The sequence below is a fragment of the Python bivittatus genome, unplaced genomic scaffold, assembly GCF_059951505.1.
Source record: "Python bivittatus isolate LINGU-HERP-01145 unplaced genomic scaffold, Pbiv_v1 ctg000810_np1212, whole genome shotgun sequence".
Taxonomy (NCBI): domain Eukaryota; kingdom Metazoa; phylum Chordata; class Lepidosauria; order Squamata; family Pythonidae; genus Python; species Python bivittatus.
The window spans coordinates 3,221,202-3,241,132 of NW_028277111.1; the positions used below are offsets into that span (position 1 = coordinate 3,221,202).

A 19,931-nucleotide genomic window follows, 5' to 3' on the forward strand; every position below is an offset into this window, starting at 1 on the left:
GATTGACCTCAATTGGCATGGTAAATCATTTGGAAGAAGTCCCCTGAAACTAGCCAGGGAAGTTTTTCTTTTTTTAAAAAAAGACGAGGTTCAAGTATTTTGCACTTTGAAAAAAATTAAAATTTATAGCCAAAGAACCCACTGGATTTTTCTATGTAGAACCAGATTATACCCATAGGCACATTAAATATAAGCGTGAATATGTGTGTGGGTGTCTGTACATACACACACACACACACACAGATCTGTGGAGAGTTTCTTCTTTTCTGCTTTGTGTATAGCCCTCCCCCCCCAAGTCTTGCCTTCTCCAACCTGGTGCCCCTCTGAACCACTGGGCATTCTGGGAATGTTGTCATGGGCCAATATTTATTATTCAGCTAAAAATAATTCATCATCTCATTGCTTGCCATGAAACCCTTGGTGTTGCACCTTTTTCCTTTCTGAATCAAAGCACTCTGTTTGTGCCGCCCTCTCTTCCTCTGTTGCCTGCTGAAACTCTTCAAAACATGAATGAATGAAACACGGATGACTCTGAGCTTCATCTTTTTGCAGAGCTGGGTCTTTCACGAAGTTCCTTCACAAAGCATACTTCCTCTACTCTTGCCCATTGTGTGGGAATTTGTCCTTACCACAGGCTATGACTGAAGCTACTTCTCTCATTGCCAGGGGTATTGGCTGGGGGTGAAAAAAGTCAAGATGGCAACCACGACTGTGCAGTTGATGCTTCTCCCCTATTACATAAGTCACGTGACACACACAAAAAGGGTTGAGGTATCAGTTGCATGGCCAAGGCCTGTCTGGGATGGGATATATCTAGGAAGCGGGAGGTGGTGTGATGGAATGCAGGAGAGATCCAGTTTCTCAGGAAGGAGGGAGACAAGAGGCAACACAGTCCAGAGCAGGAGTGTGGGAAGAGGAAGAGACTTAGGATAGCCACTCCCTAGATTCTCCCAGGATATATCTATTAGGTTAGCGTAGTATAGATTTAGTCTGGCAAGATTCTGTCTATATGGTGTAAGCAATAAAGAACTGAACTTGGCTGGATTGTTTCCCTGTTGATCTTGGGCTGGGCCTGACACTTTCAGACCCCTCTGGCTTTTCAAATAAGTTTTATTTAAGTGTTTCTCTTTTATTGACCGAGTAGCATTGTTTCCCTTTAGAATTTTACATCAATACCAATTTAAAAATACACATTGAAGAATTCCTATCCCAAAGCTTCTGTGGGGAACATGCAGGGATGAGCCCTTCTTTCATTATGAAAATAATATGGTTCCACTTGGCTGCTGTTTAAGACACAAGGGCATGTGGACTAGCCTCTTTATATTCTTCTTTTGCCACAATTGTCTCCCTTAGCTAATTGCCTCTGCCTGACCCCAAGAACCACAGGAGCTACATTTCCCATGCAACTTTTGCACATGCAACTTAGGTCAGAAAGCCAGAAACCAAACTGCTCAGAACTTTGGAAAGGTGGAATTAAGCCAAGTAGATTTCTTTTCAGAAAGAATACTCCTTTTTGACCAGTGGACAGCTCAGTGGCTGTGTCCGTAAGTAACGCTTGGCCGGAATGCTTAAACCACAATTTCCCAAACATGCCATAGCGGCTTGTCTTGCACATTACATTGAATCATGATGTTTGGGTACATCAGAATTAAGCAAAAACAAGCCACAGGACTGATATGTCTGAAGTGATAGGTGACCAAGAGAGTTTGGGGCTGGGTTTATATATTCTCCTAAGCCATAATGTGCTTTCCATAATGTTGTGGATACATCAGGGACATTCGATATATCAGAGATATGCCCAGAGTCCCCCACTGAGGGGAGATGGGCAGAGATAAATTTAATTAATTAATTAATGTTGGTCTGCAAATCAAGGTTTAGACTTAGTGGGTGGTTTGAGCCCACTTATTTGGGGATAATTTCATAAACTATGATTAAGCAAACGATGGGTTTGTAATCCAACCCACAGGAGAGTGTCCAGGGCTTTCTACAGTATGGTTTGCTTTACTACTGCTGCGTTGCAAATATCCCTTTCTTGAGCAAAATATGGCAGCGCAGACATGAAACAGTTGTACAGATGAAGGTACTTACTTAGAAAAATGGGTAGGAGAACAAAGATGGGAACATATTACTTTAGAGCAGAGGAGTACAACCTGGGATAATCCCCCAAAGTTTGGGATGTGATTGTCCACACACTCCCTCCAAAAGTGGTTGACAAGTTGTAATATTTAATGTGCAGGAAAATAAGTAAATAAGTACCCAGGGGAGTAACTAAAACTGAATTTAAATATAAACATATTTAGGTTTTCCCCTGATCCAGACCACTTTTTTATCCTGGCCACTCTCACCAATAAAAGGTTGCTTCATGAAACCGATTGGAGGAAGACACAGAAGAAATTACTGATTTTGAGAAAAACCCTTTAGGAACAAAGGTTTCTTTGAGTCCTTAGAAAAAGGATCAGATCAATGCACTCTCTGGTTTCCAGTGGTGGCCCAAATTCCAGAGAAGCGCTCTCTGCCCCCTTTTAAATCACTGTTTCTTAAACTTTTTGCTCTCAAAACCCCTTCCCACTTTTAAAAATTATGGAGTGCCCCAGAAGAGCATTTGTTTGTATGGGTTATGTTTATCAATATTTACTGTATTAAAAATTAAGATTGAGGCATCCATATTTATTTACTGAATCATGTAAAAATAACAATACTAGACCCATTAGATATTAACATAAATATTTTTCATGACAAAACTGTTTCTTTTAATAAATAAAAAATAATGAGAAGAGTGACATTGTTCTAAATGTTTGCAAATAACTTCAATATCTGATCGTTTTGATTTTGCACACTTCTGGGAGGGGCTTGGGGGACCCCCAGGGGTCCTTGGACCACACTTGAAGGAACACTGTTTCAAATCATTCTTACTGGCAACCCTGAACAACTCTTGTAGTGGTGACTTCCCCCAGTCCACAAAGCACTGCGTGGAAAAGGGCTGTCTGAGGTTGGCCCTCAACCTCTCACTGGGAAGCGTCACCACTGGTCACACAGAGGCCCTTCAGCAGTCACCAGAGACCCTCAGCTGTCATCTCCCTTCAGAATTAAAGGACGGGGACCCAGGACCACTGATCCAGAAAGCTTAGCTCAGTCTCTTTCAACTGGGTGCTCTTTAGGAGACTTCCTGGATTCCCATGGAGGAGACCCCCATCTCCAACTGAGAGCATGCAAACAACCCAGTCAGTGGTGGTTGGGGAGGAGAGATCCTGCCCTCAGCCCGTTATGTGGATGCCACAGGGTTCAGTACTCTCCCCCCTCCTATTTAATATCTACATGAGGCCGCTTAGTGAGCTCATCCATCGCCACGGGGTGAGGTATCATCAGTATGCTGATGATACCCAATTATACATTTCTGCCCTGGCAAAGTAAGTGATGGTGTGGATGCCTTACCCGGTGCCTGGAGGCTGTGAGGGTTTGGATGGGGAACAACAGGCTTCAAATGAACCCTGGCAAGACTGAGTGGCCTTGGGTGTGGGGTCCTGCCAGTTCTGGGACAATACCATCTTTGGTGCTGGATGGGGTGGCACTGCCCTGGACAGGCCCAGTGCGCAATTTGGGGGTCCTCCTAGACTCATGACTCCTGCTCAAAGAGCAGGTGGCAGTCATGGGTAGGAGGGCCTCCGCACAACTCCGTGTTGTGCACCAATTGTGCCCTTTCCTGGATCTGAAGGCTCTGCTCATAGTCACTCATGCCCTAGTCACCTCCAGATTGGACTACTGTAATGCGCTCTACATGGGGCTGCTGAATATCCGGAAGCTTCAACTGGTGCAGAATGCAGCACCACGGGCAGTTATGTGTGCTCCTAGTTTGCTACACGTTATACCTCTGCTTTGTGAGTTGCACCGGCTGCCAGTTTGCTTCTGGGTCCAATTCAAGGTGCTGTTTTTGACCTTTAAAGCCCTTCATGGCATGGGGCCAGGTTACCCGAGGGACCGCCTCTCCCAGATCACATCAGCCCGTCCCATTAGATCCGGCGTGTTCCAACGGCCAGGGACTTGCATTTGGTGGGTCCCAGGAGGCGGGCCTTCTCTGCCGTGGCTCCCTCCTTGTGGAACATTCTCCCCCCTGAAGTGAGGCTCGCCCTTTCCCTGCTGTCATCTAGGAAGTCCCTCCAGACCTGGTTGTGTCATCAGGCCTGGGGGGTCTTTGGGAACTGGAGACATTCTTAAATGGCTCCACTGTAATTGATACTGTTTATCTTTTTATGATGCCTGTTTTTATTCACTTGTTATTTTAATTGTTGTATGCTGCCCAGAGTCACTTTGTGTGTGATAGGCAGCTATATAAATGTGATGAATAAACAAACAAACGAATACACCCACACCAGTTCAGCCCCCTCTGTGATCCCACAGCGAGGCAGCTGAAAGTGGAGAAGCTTGGCTTCGGCCTGGATGCCTTTGCTGCTCAACAGAAAGTCGGGCTGCCAGAGAGATGGGGACGGGCAACCCACAGCCCACGTGCCCCCCAACAGCCCTGGTTGTGCCCCTATCACCACCTCAAGGATGTGCCACTCAGTGGTGGTGGCAGAATAGCCAATTTCCAGTGGTGATTTTTGTTTTTTTCAAGGGTAAGGGTGGAACTGGAGTGGGAGGCCTCTGGCAGGGGGCTTTAAACAAGGCAGAGAAAGCTGCAGAGCCTGGCTTGGGGAACTTGTTCCAACTTTTACAGCAGCCAAGGGAGGCTGAGGGGTATGTGCGCATGGTGGACACCCCGCCGAGTCACATGATTGGACCAAGGAGGGAGGGAGCTTACAGGGATGCATTTGGGAAATTTGGGGAAAACATTTTTCTCCACAGCCCCTAGCCTGATCTGTTTTCAAACCTGATTTTTCTTCTGCCAGCTTCTCCTACTGCATGACATTTGGTTCTGGTCTGTTCAGTTTTTGGAGCATTATCCTGCCAACGGAGTCCTGAACCCCATTTTAGACTTTCTTTTGAAGTTTCCTCTGGGTTGGAAAGACTAAAAATGAAAAGAGCAGCCTCCAAATCCAGTTCTCCTGCCCAAATACCAGGAAGAAAAAAAAATCAGCCTTACCCACATCCATGACAGCCCCACCAGTCTTTGCGTAGTTATCCTGTTTGCTGTGGTCTCCAACCACAGAAAGCTGGCCATTCATGTTTTACAGCTTAGTTTATGGCTTATTCCATAAAACAGGTGTCAACCATGGTTAGTTTAATCCAGAAACCCACACAGGTAAGAAAGCTCTTAACATAGTTAAGGAAACAATGCCATGATGCAAAGTGTGGATCAGATCTAGGTCTCCAAGAGAATCCAAATTTAAATCCCCCCCCTTTTCCCCCAAATGGTCCTTTAAAAGTTACAAGGACGTTCTAGGCATCCTAGATATTCAATATTGGGATATTATTTGGAACCTTTAATACCAGAGGCTCCTCATATTTCCACTGAGAGGTATTACTGTACTGTTCTGATACATTGGAACTTTTAAAATTGATTTATTTCAATGCAATACACTTCCTCTCAGCATTTCTGTATAAAAGACATAAAAGCAGTGGACCCCCCAATTTAATAAGCTCAGCATAAAGCTTAGCAGAGGCATTGAAATGATTTTTGTATTAAATAAGACCATGAATTATTTCATCTTTAGATGGTTGATACTAATAAAGTTTTAGAGGTCCAGGTTCATGAGCTGACCAAGTGCTCAAAAGTGAGGAAGGCCAGCAACGAATCCTTAAGCTCATCTCATTCAGCATTTGTGGCCCTATAACAATGAGGCCAGAAGTCTCCAAGGAAGAATCACCAACTTCCACTTTTGTTCCACAGCGGCCTGGATTTCAACTACACCATTTTTACATTCCAGAGACGGCGTCTCACCATCAAGATGAATGGATGCTGATTCACAGATTTTAGTCTGCAACAATGGTACCATATTCACCTGAATGGCAGACAGCCTCCCACTAACTTTCCTGTCTCCATCGTGAGCTTTTTTGTTTTACTCTTATTTTAAAGGTAAATTACTGGGGGGGGGGGAGAAAACTAGGAATCTTTTTGCAGATAAACGTACTATGTAACTGAGACTGAAACAGGTGTGAATAGTGATATGGTAAAGAGGTAGCTCTTTAACTAATTCTGGGAACTTGCAAACCTTTTGCAACTGTCCTTTTCCAACACAAAAAGGACGCAGTTCTGAAAATGAGAAGCATACAGAACTATTTTAAGCTGTAAATCTCCCAGCAACCATCAGATGGCAGCAAAAAGATCAAGTACTGCCCTCTGGTGGTCATGAGGAGATCTGCAGTCAAAACATGGTAGGCCTAATTACACACTAGACCACAAATGGAAGCACAATGCAAGTTAAAGGTCAATTCCAGGAATTCGCAATTCTTTTGAGCCGAGGTGCCATGATAGCTGTGCCACCCTAAACCCTGAAGGATAAAAAATAAAGATAGAGGGGATCACCCAATTTAGGATAATCATCTAAACTTGTGAGATTTTGGACTATGACAAAAATTGAGGTTTCTCTACCTATTTGAAGGATGTCACCGTGGCACCTTGCCAGCTCAGATGAATTTGACCTAGCAAGGCCTCTCCAGGGCCCCAGAGAAGAAATATTCACATTGCCTGTTACCAGATCATTTAAAAAGGTTTTAGGGTAGAGGCTGGGTAGTGTTCTGATGCTGGCAAGCATATTTTTAGAGCATTTGTATCACAAAATAGCTGACATGATGGGACTGGACAACTGCCCAAAATTTAATTACTTCCAAGGTCGCTGTCTCCAATCCTTCCTTATTCTCATCTTTTTTATGCACAGACAGAGCTCAAACATGCTTATATGATACTGCCTGAATTCAGAAGCATTTTCATAAATGAGGTTGATGACAAAAGTTGGGCTGTGGCTTTGAAGCCTCCCGGGTTCCCATTAATTTTAATTTTTAAATTATAGTTAGTTGGGGCAGGGACCCTACCAGACCGAAAGGAAGAAACCATGGGAACTGGATTGTTCATGCTTGCTTTAAAGAGCGGACCTAGATGTTTGCTACTTCTGACTGTAATTCCTCTCTAAACAGAGACTTTATTTTTGGCAACCAGAAATGATGATGTTCTGGAGGAGCCACATTTGCTTGGATCAAATATGAGAGCTCAGCTCTTCCTTGCAGCCAGATATTCAATTATTTGAATGTAATGTACTGTACTGTACTCATATGTACTATCACTGTATTTGGGGGGACCTGCCCTGGCCGAGTGGATAAGAATCAAGAGAAATTCACATGAACCCTTAAGAGAAACAGAAACTTAAGCCTATTACTAAGTTGCTCTGTCAATGCTTTTACATTTAAACTGGCATTTTAGATGTGCTCCTTTTATTTGTAGTCAGTTTACTTGATTCATGAGGTTCTTTATTATTTTCACCTATCTTCTTTTCGGAATTGCAACAACAACAAAAATTTGAGAGATTGTCATCTATTCATTGAGAAATATTGTGAAGCACTCCAAATTTTCTCCTGGATTAGAATTGTGCCGCAGATGACTCTGGAAAGAACTGGTGTCCTGTGAAATGGGGGGACAATCTGCATTTAGAGAAGGAAGTCCCCAACCACTGTTGCAAGGATCCTCACTCCAATACTTGGAATGGATCCTCTGATGTGAATTAAGGTTTCTTTTCTCACTAAAGCTCTTCCCACACTCCACACATTTATATGGCTTCTCCCCAGTGTGTGTGAGGTGATGTCGAAGGAGATGTGCTTTCTTACGGAAGTTTTCCCCACACTCAGAGCATTTAAATGGCTTTTCCCCCGTGTGGATTCTTTGATGAGTGACAAGGTTTGTACTCGTACAGAAGCTCTTCCCACACTCAGCACAAGTATATGGCTTCTCCCCTGTGTGAATCCGGCGATGCGAAGTCAGGCTCGTGCTGGTACTAAAACTTTTACCGCATTCTGAACACATGTACGGTTTTTCCCCCGTGTGGGTTCTTTGATGGAAAATAAGGCTTGCGTTTTGGGCAAAACTCTGCCCGCAGTCTAAGCAGGTAAACGGTTTCTCTCCTGTGTGGGTTCTCTGATGGGCCATCAGAGTTGAGCTGTGACTGAAACTCCTTCCACACTCCAGGCACCGAAAGGGTTTCTCTCCGGTATGAGTTCGCTGATGCAATGTCAGGTTTGTGTTCTGACTGAAACTCTTTCCACATTCCAAACATTTGTATGGTTTCTCCCCTGTGTGGACTCTCAGATGGGACGTCAGTTGCGACAGATGACTGAAACTCTTCCCGCACTCCATGCATGCATAGGGCTTCTCGCCTGTGTGGATTCTCTGGTGGCGGACCAGCGTGGTCTTCTGGCAGAAGCTCTTTCCACACTCCAGACAAGTGTACGGCTTCTCCCCGGTGTGAATGCGCTGGTGGGTGATGAGTGCTGCACTCTGACGGAAGCTCTTCCCGCATTCCAGGCAAGTATAGGGCTTCTCTCCCGTGTGAATCCTCTCATGCCTTATGAGGCCTTTCTTCTGAGAGAAACTTTTTCCGCAGTTGGAGCATTTAAAAGGTTTATCCTCTTTGTGTGTTTTCAAATGAGCATTAAGGCTCGACTTGCAGCTGAAGCTTTCCCCACACACCAGGCACTTGCTGCTTCTTTTTCCCCTGCATGCAGTTTCTAGGGCTGGGAATTCACAGGCCGCAGATTCCCGAAAAACAGGGGATGGAGGTGTCCTCTTCTCTTTCTCTTCCATCTTCTGGCTCTGCCTGTCCTCTTCCTTATCCACAGCCTTCTCAGAAAACAGCCCATGGTCTTCGTCCTCCATTTTGCCCTCCCAGCCGTCCCTGGCTGGAACAGAGAGAAGGGTGTTAAAAAGGGGTGGAGTGTCATCATGCACAACCACCATCTTCACATTTCAGTCCCCCTCCAACATGTCCACTTTATGTGTATGTTGTTCCCAATGGCTCAAAATAGAACTCAAAAGACTTGATGGGGTGGGGGGAAGGGAAATCACACAGTTTCAGTATTACAATCAAACCAATGAAAACCTTCACTTGGAAATGTTTGTTGACTAGGCTTCCGGGAAGAAATGGCCGATTGAACACGGCTCTGTTCTTTGTGGAACCGACGCCCATGGCAATTAGAGGACTTGGCCTTGGTCCAGCTTTTCGGAATCATCTCTAGATAAAAGAGATTGACAGGAATACCCACAGGTACTCCTTACAGAGATTCCCTGTGAAGAGATTACAATTTAGCAATCTCTAGTGGGTGGAGTCCTCTGGGAGTCGAGGGAAACATCGAGCCCAAGCCATGGCATGGGGCCTTCAAACACATTAGATTTGCTTTACTTCCTCTTTTAACTGACATCGTAAACTGCCTATTTATGATTTATTTAGCAATTAAAAACCTCCTGAAAGACAAGTTGCTGTATACCGGGAGAATTTCCTACTATCCTGGGAGAAAGAAGACCAAAGTAAGTTTAAAGATCAAAAAGAAACATTTTAATGTTTGGAAACAGTGAAAGGGAATTAAGAATGTTGATTGGGGACAATTAAGAGGCTAGATGGATTTGAAACAGGTTTTTAAAGGATTGTTTTAAATGTTTAAGAAAATACAGTAAGTGAATTTGGATTTAATTTCAGGAAAATCTGCCCTGGGAAAGTTTTGTTTCTGAAAATAAACATGATAAGACAGAGCCTTCAAGGTCAGAAGGAATGGAGACTAACAATATATCTCTTTTAACTTAATGGAAGAGTATCCTTCTTCCAAAGAATTTCTAGCTGTTTGGAATCAGTGTGTCCAGGAACTATTTGTAAAATTGGGGCTAACAGAGGTTGTAGAACAAGAAAAGATTTTAATGGACAAAATAGCAGTGGAGGATGACTTGAATAAGGATTCTAAAGTGGACTTTAAAGAAATGCCAGATTATAAGAGAGACATGGAAGATATGGAAAAAGATGCTGTGGATCTGAAGATGGACTCAAAGTTGCTTGATTATGAGAACGATATGGAGGAAGAAGCTGTAATGGACCAGAAGAGTGACTTTGAGAATTATCCTATTTTGGACATAGAGAAGGGAAATAGCAAATCTCTGAAACCTTTTCTGAAAATAGATAGGAAGAGAATGATAAGAGATTATTATCTGGGGTTTTATTTGGAGAAGAGACTGAGAGGTGATTTGCCCTTGCCTTCTTCTTCCTGGAAGTGAGAGAGAGGGACTGGCTCAAAGTCACACACCTGGCCTCATGCCCAAGGCAGGACTAGAACTCCCAGTCACCAGGATTCTAGCTGATGCTTTAACCATTGCATCATATTGGGTCTCGTCCATCTCATCATTATACTACTGATCCTTTTATATCAGTTCGTGGTCCACACTAGGTTTTGCGCTGCAAGAGCTACATTCCAAAAGTGGGCAGGCTCAAAGTGGCTTAACAGGCGAGAATGTGCCATCTACCCTGCAAGCCTTAAGCACTAATTTCACCTCTAACATCCACCTCTGGCCACAAACTTCATTAAGTCAAAAAGGGCTGAAATTTTGGGGTGCAGGGGTGGGCAGAGGCTAGAAAAGGAGTGCTACTGAACTGGAGGCAGACACTGAGCCATGCTTTTTGCAGCTTGCTCTAAACCAGTATTCCTCAAACTTGTCAACACTGGCTGGGGAACTCTGGGAGTTGAAGGCCACACATCTTAAAGTAGCCAAGTTTGAGAAACACTGTTCTCAAGTAAGGGTGGGGAACCTGCAGTTTTAAAGTGACGGGGACTCGTTTCACATGCTTCTTGGCCTAATTCCAAATGCCAAATGTGGAGAGATCAGGTGGGATCTCTCCACAGCGGTGTCTACAGGATCTTGCCATTTTCGTTAGAATGACAGACACAGCATTGTGGCATTAGGCGGGCAGGCGATGTCATGGCACAGGTAGAGAAGGGATGGACTTGCATTGTGACTTGCTTTCATCAGTCTGACTCCCTTGCAATACCCCCTCCTCCCATGGATGCCGCTGAGTCTTGGGATCTTTGATGAAGAGCCAATGTCCTTTCCCTGCAGCCTTTTGCTTGGGAAAGGGAGAAAAAGACTGCCAGAAAGAGAGAAAGCATTGGAGGAAAATAAGGTTTTCCAATCTACTACTGCATCTGAAACCACTCACTGCTTGCTTCACCCAGCCTATCATGTAGGTCTTCAGAGATTACTGACTCTTGCTAGAAAAAAGATTTCCCAGCCAGGTTACAAAAACCCCACTTTCCTATGAGCAGAACAAATCCTGAAATAAAGAGTAGTCCTTTTGGCCTTGTACTCTGCCCTATCAACGCCCCGAAAGGTAGGCAGTTTACCCAGACAAGCCAAATTCCCACAGTTCTCCTCCATCACTTCCACGTGGAGGGCCTGTTGGTCTGGATCCAGCAACGCCCACTCCTCATCCGTGAAGTAGACTGCCACATCTTCAAAAGTTACCAGATCCTGAAGGACAAAAGGAGAGGACATAAATTCTTTTTAAAATTATTTTCAGAAGGGGACAATAAAGAGGTTCTGCCTAGAGGCGTAGGCATCCTGTAGCGCCCATCGTCTCTTCCCACTGACCCTGTGGGGAGTTGGACAAGAGTTGGAGGTCTGCCTGTTTCAGCCCATCCCCAGCCATGAGGATTAGATCAGTAAAGTCAGAAGCAGGAGCCCAGGACTATTGTAATGGGACCATTACAGGAAAAATGCAGAGGTGACTATCACTCTTCCCATCCTAAAATGAATTGCCCTCAACCATTATGATGTACTGGTGGGAGAAAGAGATATAGGATTTGAACCTTGGATCTGCTACCTGAGTCTCACAGTTGCTGGTTTTCTTCATACTAATGGCTTGCCTAGGATCTATATTAAAGCTATCTTCTTCAGAGCTGTGTCCTTGAATCTTGGCCTGTGAGCCTTCTAGTTCCAGTATGAGCCTGGATTAAGTCTGATATTAGATCATTTAAGGCCAGCCACTGTCACAGTCAAACCTTCCTTGGAGCTGTGTTGTTGTGGGGAAAAACTGGAGGAGAGAGCATTATGTGGGTCACCTTAAAATCCCAGAGGAAAGGCAGGACATAAATCTAGCACATGAGTATGCTAGACTGAATGAGGTGTTTTGCGTTTCTCAGTGATGAAAGGTGGGGGAAAAAGGAGGTTTCTTCATATTGGGCATCCTTAAACAACAGAACTCTGTACCCCAAGTGGGTACAGTGCTCCTCCTCAAGAGGAGCCACTCAGTGAAGTGGTCTGGAAGGCAATTTAGGAGAGATTAACACATTAGTATGTAATTAACCTGTGGAATTCATTTTGACAAGATATGGTGAGAGCCAGTAACTTGGATAGCTTTGAAAGAGGATTGGATAAACACATGGAGGCCAGGTCTATCAAAGAGTCTTGGTCCTGAAGACTCAGCGTTACCTCCAGGTTGGGGGCTACAGGCTTCAGGTTGCAGTTAGAGGGGAATAACCACAAGAGAGGGGGCTGTCTCCCTCTGCTTGTGAGTGAGCGCCCTAGAAACACCCAGTTGGCCACTGTGAGAAGCAAAATGTTGGACAATTATGGGCCTTGGCCTGATCCACTACGGCCAAGCTCTTAGTTTTCAAATTACAGAAGACAAAAGCTCCCAACGGCTTTTCAACAAATGGATACACAGATACTCCATGTTCAGGAGAATGTCACTGTGTATGCAAAAGCAGGAGATGGCTGTTGCCTTCCCATCCTGCTCTGGAGCATCTCAAGCCAGCCAGAAACAAAATGCTGGCCTAGAGTGATCTAACCCAACTTCAGGGTTCTTCTGATGTTCATAAAGTGAAGCTGAGATGTTCCTAGAAAGCTTAGAAATGTTTCTAATAACTGGTCCCATCAAACTATTGAGAGGGATCCTTTCAGGCCTGTCTATCTAACAGTTGTTCTCATACCTGAAGAGGTTGTGCAGGAGCTGGTTCTATTCCATTTCCACATGGGTGCAACCACGACTGGATCATTGGTGTCATTCCTTCACCTGTGAGGGACACAAAAGGGCTTTTCTTCAAATGCTGAAATCCACCATCCTGAAACCTCTACCCACACATCAAATCCAATTTTCTGGAGCATCATTTTCCCATGACAGCCCTTTGGATATTTGTAAACAGTGGTTGCATATGTCCTGAGGTCTTTCAACCATTCTTGAATCGTTTGTTTTCCAGTTCTCTTTTCTGGACATTCTTCAGGTTCTCCATGACTGCAACATCTCTAGTTGTATCCAAGGACACATGCAAATCTCATTAAAACTTTTTTCAGGCATTTGTAATGGCTGAATTCTTCTGAGAGCTTGACATTCTCATATACAATTTTCTGAAATCTCATGAAAGAATGCCAAATCTCACAGCAGCTACAAGACCACTAACACCTCAAAAATAAACAAACAAATAAAAATGGGACATTAAAAAAAAAGACTTATGGGTGCCTGCACATTGTGCAATAGGAAAACAGCATTTCAGTTAACAATGTGGCTAGGGAAGCCAGACTGGAAGATTTGGTTTTGAAATTGGAGGAAAGAATAGTAACCTGCACTCTGCTAATAACACTTTGTCAGGATTTTCATTCTCATGGGAAAGGATTCATCTCGTTATCTTTACAACAATAACAAATAATATTTTGACTACAGAGACCATGTGAAAAACACCTGTTATTGTGTGTTGTGTATTGTGCTATTTACTGCCACCTATTGGTGTGTGTATGCTAGTTACCCAGTGGGGGTGGCATAGAGCTATAATACAAGGAGAGGAAAATGTTCAGCCTCTCAGAGTAGTTGTTAGTTGTTTTAGTGTTAGCCACTATGTAAGTTTTATGGGCTACGTAGTTGTAACAAATTACCAAGTAGTGTACCTCTTCTCTAAGAGTTTGTAGCTAGAGATTTTGTTAAGCCTGTGTTGCTAATAAGTCTTGTATGCTACAATATAATGAGAAGATGTGTTTTTCTTTATCTTTTGTATGATATTTGCATTTTATGAAGTTTTTGCATTTTTATCAATAAACACCAGTGAGTATATATTTTCTGACTGGATTTCTTTGGGAAACAAGAAGTGGACATTGCAAAGTGTATAGCTTTCATGGCTAATATTTTCCTGGAGTTTTTGCTGTGTTCTGCACAAACAGGAGTGTTTGTGATTATCACTCTGCACGACACACTTACTTCGATAGCTGAAAATGCAAATGATCTGCAAACTCTAGTAATAAAAGTAAAGGACCACACTGAAAAAATGGGACTAAGATTAAATATAAAGAAGGCCAAACAAATGACAACAGGTACAACAAGCAGCCTTAGAATTGGCAATGAATATCAAAGTGGTGGATAGCTTCTGCCTTTTAGGATCAATCGCCAAGAGTAAAAGAGCAAGCAGTCAAGAAATGTGCTGCAGACTAGCACTTGGCAGAGCAGCCATGAAGGCCTTGGAAAAGATATTCAGATGCCATCATGTGTCTAGACCCACAAAGATGAGAATTATGCAAGCCATGGCATTCCCTGTGACACTCTATGGAAGCAAAGGTTGGATTTAAAGAAGCAGGATAAGAAGAGCATTGATGCTTTTGAACTTTGGTGTTGGAGAAGACTCCTGAAAATACCGTAGACAGCCAAGAAAACAAACAGATGGATCATACATCAAATCAACTCAGACTTCTCACTTGAGGCACAAATGACCAGGCTTAAATTATCATATTTCTGACAAATTATCATGAGGATCTATCTCTCTGGTTTTAATGTTGGGAAAGGTGGAAGTAAAGAGAAGAAGAGGACCAGCAGCTAGCAAATTAGTTCAGTTACAACAATGATGGGTGGACTATTGGAAGACCTGAAGGACCATATTGGGATGGATCATGGAGATAATCTATCTATGGGGTCACTAAAAGTTGACATTGACTTGATAGCAGATAATCAGTCACTAGGTTGATGTCATGGACACTCACATTAGCAAATGTTAATTGAAGACTAGTCTAAGTCTAGAGTCACCCGTTGGGGGAGATGGGCGGCATACGAATTTGATAATAAATAAATATAAATAAATAAATAAGTATTCCATAAACAAGTTAAAGCTGTTTTATTCCAATGTGCTTTCAGTCCCAGCTGATTGACCATAGGTAATCTTGGGTTTTATCTTGGCTGCCCAGAGTCCTTTGTGACTCTATAAAGACAGTTAATAAAAATAAGTCATTAAAACTGTTGTCCCTTATGAAACATTGCAATTGTAAAAAGCTGCTGATTATAAAATTCTTCCCAGATTTCAGATAGGCATGAGAAAGGGAGATCGAGGAGAAATCTGCCAAGGCGGATCTTACCCTGCAAAGAAGCAATCGGGTCACATTCCTCCACAATCCACCTGAAAAATGTTCTGGGTCTGATGCACGAAGGGGCTTTCCCCACTTCACTGGCCATGTCTGCAAAAATTCCCTGCCCCTGGAAAAGAAGAGTAGAAGGTTCCCAGGAGGAGAATGGGATTATAATGGATCATAATCCTTTTCTAAGGATTGAGGTTACCTGCTCTTTGCAATTACCAGGATGAAATGCTCCCACCTGCTGCTCTCCCTGAGTCTTTTCTTCAGCTTTACTCAGCAGGAAGCCTTCAGCCAGGGCCACTGCCTGGGAACTAGTCTCCGGTCCACATTCTCTAACCCAGCTCTCCATCTCTGGGGGAAGGACAGCCAGGAACTGCTCCAGGATCACTAAATCCAGGATCTGATTCTTTGTATGCCGCTCGGGTTTGAGCCACAGGAAGCAAAGATCACGGAGCTGGTTGCACACCTCCCGGGGTCCCCAAACCTCCTGGTAGTGGAACTGCCGGAAGCGAAGGCATTGTGCATCCACAGTGTAGCTGAACTCCCCTGGCATCACCTTAGCAGCCCTGAACTCCACCTGGCTCCCAGCCTGGAGAGCATCAGAGTTCCTTCCTGCTTCTGGACCGGCCAGGTTTTGCTCCATTTCTGAACCGCGTTCCACAGTAGCTCCCATCAGGAGCAGAGAAGCACAGTCCCCTGAAAGCTCTTCCTTTCTTAAGGGGAACAGTGTTTGAAGCTATAAAAAGCCAAGGTGTAGCACATTCTCAAAGCAGTAAAGGATCCGGTAAGCAATCCCAGCTGGTAACTGTGGCATCTCCTGGTAGAGAAACTTTAAACCTCAAAGAGCAAATGGAGGTACAGTAGAGATAGTCACACCTGCAAAATGGAGAACAAAGCCATAAGCCTACTTTTCCCAACTTGGGGCTTTCCAGATGTGCTGAAGTGTAAATCCCAGAATACCTAGGGATGTGGAGAATGGAAGTCCTGCCCATCTGGAGGGTACTAGGCTAGAGAAGACTGAATTAATCTGATTGAGAAACACTCAGTTCAGTTTCCCTGCCATTGTATTTATTTATTTGCCTGTCAGAGTTACATCCTGTCTTTTCTTTAGGAGTTCAAGGTGTTATACTTTGTGCTGCCTTCTACTTCCCCCCCCCACACACACACAACCATCCTGCAAGGTAGGTTAGGCTGAGAAGGACTAGGGAGCTTCCATGACTGAGTGGGGACTAGAACCTGGGTCTCTCCACTCCCAGTCTGACACTTTCACCACTACCCCACCCTGCCTCTCTCCCTCCTCTTTTCTTGCTACTTTTCAACTTCCTCTCCCATCATTATCTGGTGTCATTATCACAGAATCATAGAATGCAGTGCTTCGGATCCAAAACCAGAAAGATGCTTTACAGCAGGTGTGGGCATGCCTGCCACACCTGCCAGTGCCTTCTTAAAGAAGCAGCCTCTTTCCTTAAGCTTGTACAGTAGCTGCAGGATCCCAGAGAAACACATGCTTGAGATAAAGAACTGTTGAAAGATTTACTGTTGGCACTTCCTTTACTCAGATGGGTGAGCCGAGGAAAAGATGCTGTTTCACTCTTGCTCCAAAGCACCTTTTTGGCTTCAGATCTGATATACTGCACATCCCTAATAGAAGTAAGGGACATTAGAGACCATCTACTCCCACCCCTATCTAGTGCAGGAATCCACCAACATTGCATCCCCAATAGATGGCCATCCAGCCTTTGCTGAAACCCTTCCTTTGTGGCCCATTGTAGAGCACCTTTTCCTGCAGTATCCAGACAGTATCCAGCGTGTATTCTTATTTCTTTTCCATTTTTCTTTTCCTTTTCTTTTACTGAGTACAAAAACAAAGCAAAATAAACAATACCCAAAATTATAAACAAAGGAAAAGAAAACTAGGGGGGAAAATCATGCAGGGCATATATAAATATATATATTTTAAATGTCATAGCCCTGACAAAGCTCCCAGGTCCTCTGATATTCAAGACATACTATATTTAACACTGTTACTAGAACAAGAAAAAATAAGTTAAGCATCAATAGATTACAGGGCTGCAGAGTAGACTGTAAAGCATGTTTGTCTGTATCTCCCAGAAGAAGGCAGTGGAAATCCACTTCTGGACTACTGCCAAAAAAACTGCATAAATGTATCCCAAAGTTCCCCAGAAATTGAGCTGGGGAACCAAAGTTTACTTTTCCTGCTCCATATTTAGCCAGACGTGGTTGAATGAAAAGTGCCAAGAAAGCGAATAACCAAATCCAGGTTTGAACATTTGTTCATCCAGTAATACAACAGAAGTAAAAATCAGTCTCCTTATCCAGATCTGCGGACTTTCCTTCTTCATTTCTAGGGGCAGGGATTGCAATTCTTAGATGATCAGGGCTGCAGATCGGCGGGGCGGGGGGGAGATTGGGGTTGGTTCAGGGACGGTTTCTGGACAGCGGCAGGAAAACCGCCCTGCCAAAGGAGTCCCGGGAGTCACACCAGCAGGCGGACCCAGGTGTCTAGTTTAAAGCAGCAGCTTTCCAGCTCCCAGTTTGAAACAGGAAGGGACTCAAGGGCTTCAGTTAAACGTTCCTCCTCCGTGCATCGCATTTCACTTCGGGGGGGGGATGGTGGGCTCAAGACCACGAGCACAGAATATCTGGGAGGGGGGTGTCTCGTGTTCCTGTCTGAATCTCCCAACAGCGCACCCCCCCCACCCTTGGGTTTCCATCCCTCCCGCAGGGCCCCCTCCCCACTGCCACCACCTGTCCCCCCACCCCAGGCAGCCTCCCTCCCCCCCTCCCCTCCCCTCCCCTCCCCTCCCCGGGCAGAACTCACCAAGCTTTCCGAGACAAAGACCCCTCTGCCCAGGGGAGGAAAGAAGGAAGGCGGGGCAAGGCAGGACAGGACAGGAAGCGGCTGTTTTCCCCTCTTTCCTTCCTCTTGGCCTCTCTAGCCACCTCGCCTCTCTTGCTTTAACCCTAACGAGGTGAGAAGGTGCAACATAGCCGCTCAGCCTGGGTCACGTGCCTGTCCCTTCTTGCTGGCCATCCATACTCTAATTAACAAAGTCAAGTAAGTAAAGACTGCGTTCAGACGCCCTGCACGTGTTCCTTAGGGAGAAGACTTTCTGATTTTCTATGCGGGGGGGGGGACCGTGCAAGCGTGTTGTAAAAGAACTGCAGGTGGAAACGGCAAAGAAATCTCGCACCACCAAACTCACAACTGTGCCACCGGCAGGAGAACCATCTAGTTCAGTGTTTCTCAAACGTGACAACTTTAAGATGCGTGGGCTTCATCTCCCAGAATTCCCCAGCCAGCATGCTGGCTGGGGAATTCTGAGAAATGAAGCCCACGCATCTTAAAGTTGCCAAGTTTGAGAAACACTGATCTATTTGAATCACATCTTAATCAAATCCAGAAGTGACATAACACAAAACAACGAGCTCACACTCGCTCCTACTCTGAGCCTTTGGATTGTAACATGACCCCAACTGAACACAGGGAAGGTGAGTTTGGTCATCAGATCGATGGACTGTAACTGAATTACTCAACTGCATGGCTTTTCGCTTAACTGATTTCCTACTTTTTTTTTTCATCTGCTACTAGTAATCAATAGAAGAAAATATACATAGCTTAGGGTTCAACTGTGGAGTTCTTGGTGCTCCCTGAGCTTGATTGCTTGCCTACAGATGTTTCATTACCCACTTAGGTAATGTCGTCAGTGCTGGTGAGTGTGGGCTTTGCTCCTTATTTATATACAATAGCTTGCCCTGCTAGGGTTGGTGGGGGTGTGGTTTTCTCCTTGGTCATTCCGTGATTAGAGTATTGTTTTCTTCCTGATTGTATGTCTGGTGTTAATCCCTGCTTATATGGGAGTTGGCTGCTGGAGAGGATGTGTTCTTTTGTTTCCTTTTTAGCTTGAGTTAAACTTTCCTCCTCCCTTCATTGCATTTCACTGCAATGAGTAGTGGGTGGATGGTGGGCTCCAGACCAATGTATGATAGTGTTAAGCAGGGATTAACAGGCAGAGAAGCAGCAGAAGCAGCAGCAGGGGCAACCAGTATGAATGTTTTGTTCAACTCTATGAGTTGGGTTAGGAGTGGGTGGTAATTTGAGGGGTCAGGAGCTGCAACAGATTCTCCAGCTTTTGGAGTGTGGCAAGAGGCTGGAACGATGTCTGCCCAAAAGGGGGGCCCAAATGGCACTCAACAACAACCCTGGAAGGTAGGTTGAACTGAAGGAGTCACTGGCCTGAGGCCACTTAGCAAGCAGGGACTTGTTCTCTCTGATTCAGGACCTTGGAGAGCTCATAGGCTGATCTTCGCAAGAGCCCAATCTCAAATCTTTCCCAAGGCTTGCTGATCAGCTTTTGAGAGTCTCGAGGTCTCAGGCTGAAGGAGTGGGTTTCTTTATTGGAACTGGGGTCAATTTTAGCCTTTTAAAAATATCATCATCATCATCGTGTATGCTGTTTGACTCCCAACAACTCTGAACAGCTCACAACAATCAAGCAAAGAAATTACAATAAAATCAATACAAGATAAAAGATGGCAAGCATGGCAGACCAGATGAAATGAAGCGAGGGGTCTCACTCTCCCTTGCCAAAGGCCTGGGTGAAGAGCCAGGTCTTTACCACTCTTC

At 44.5% G+C, this 19,931-nt stretch overlaps 1 protein-coding gene across 3 annotated transcripts; it reads right to left on the reverse strand.

Annotated features, from left to right (window-relative positions):
- Positions 1-2,901: 2,901 nt before the first annotated feature.
- LOC103056348 (uncharacterized) lies at positions 2,902-18,204 on the reverse strand. 3 transcript variants are annotated; one of them, XM_088129501.1, is made up of 6 exons: positions 18,126-18,204; positions 15,522-16,159; positions 15,287-15,404; positions 12,889-12,971; positions 11,302-11,428; positions 2,902-8,820 (listed from the first exon to the last, which is right to left on the reverse strand). In XM_088129501.1, exons 2-6 carry the CDS (start codon positions 15,954-15,956, stop codon positions 7,463-7,465), a joined length of 2,121 nt encoding a protein of 706 aa, XP_087985627.1. In that variant the 5' UTR covers positions 15,957-16,159; positions 18,126-18,204; the 3' UTR covers positions 2,902-7,462. The 3 variants fall into 3 exon arrangements, with proteins under 3 accessions (XP_087985627.1, XP_087985626.1, XP_007441784.2); XM_088129500.1 differs by having other exon boundaries at positions 15,486-16,159; XM_007441722.4 differs by lacking the exon at positions 18,126-18,204 and adding an exon at positions 17,061-17,125 and having other exon boundaries at positions 15,486-16,159.
- Positions 18,205-19,931: the final 1,727 nt, after the last annotated feature.

What these genes read in the sequence shown, in the direction of transcription:
- LOC103056348 (XM_088129500.1), bottom strand. Translation starts at nt 15,956, where the DNA reads ATGGGAGCTACTGTGGAACGCGGTTCAGAAATGGAGCAAAACCTGGCC. An exon ending in CTCCTGCACAACCTCTTCAG is followed by an intron (nt 11,429 to 12,888) that starts GTATGAGAACAA and finishes TTTGTCCTTCAG; the next exon opens with GATCTGGTAACTTTTGAAGA. An exon ending in TGGGAATTTGGCTTGTCTGG is followed by an intron (nt 8,821 to 11,301) that starts GTAAACTGCCTA and finishes TCTCTGTTCCAG; the next exon opens with CCAGGGACGGCTGGGAGGGC.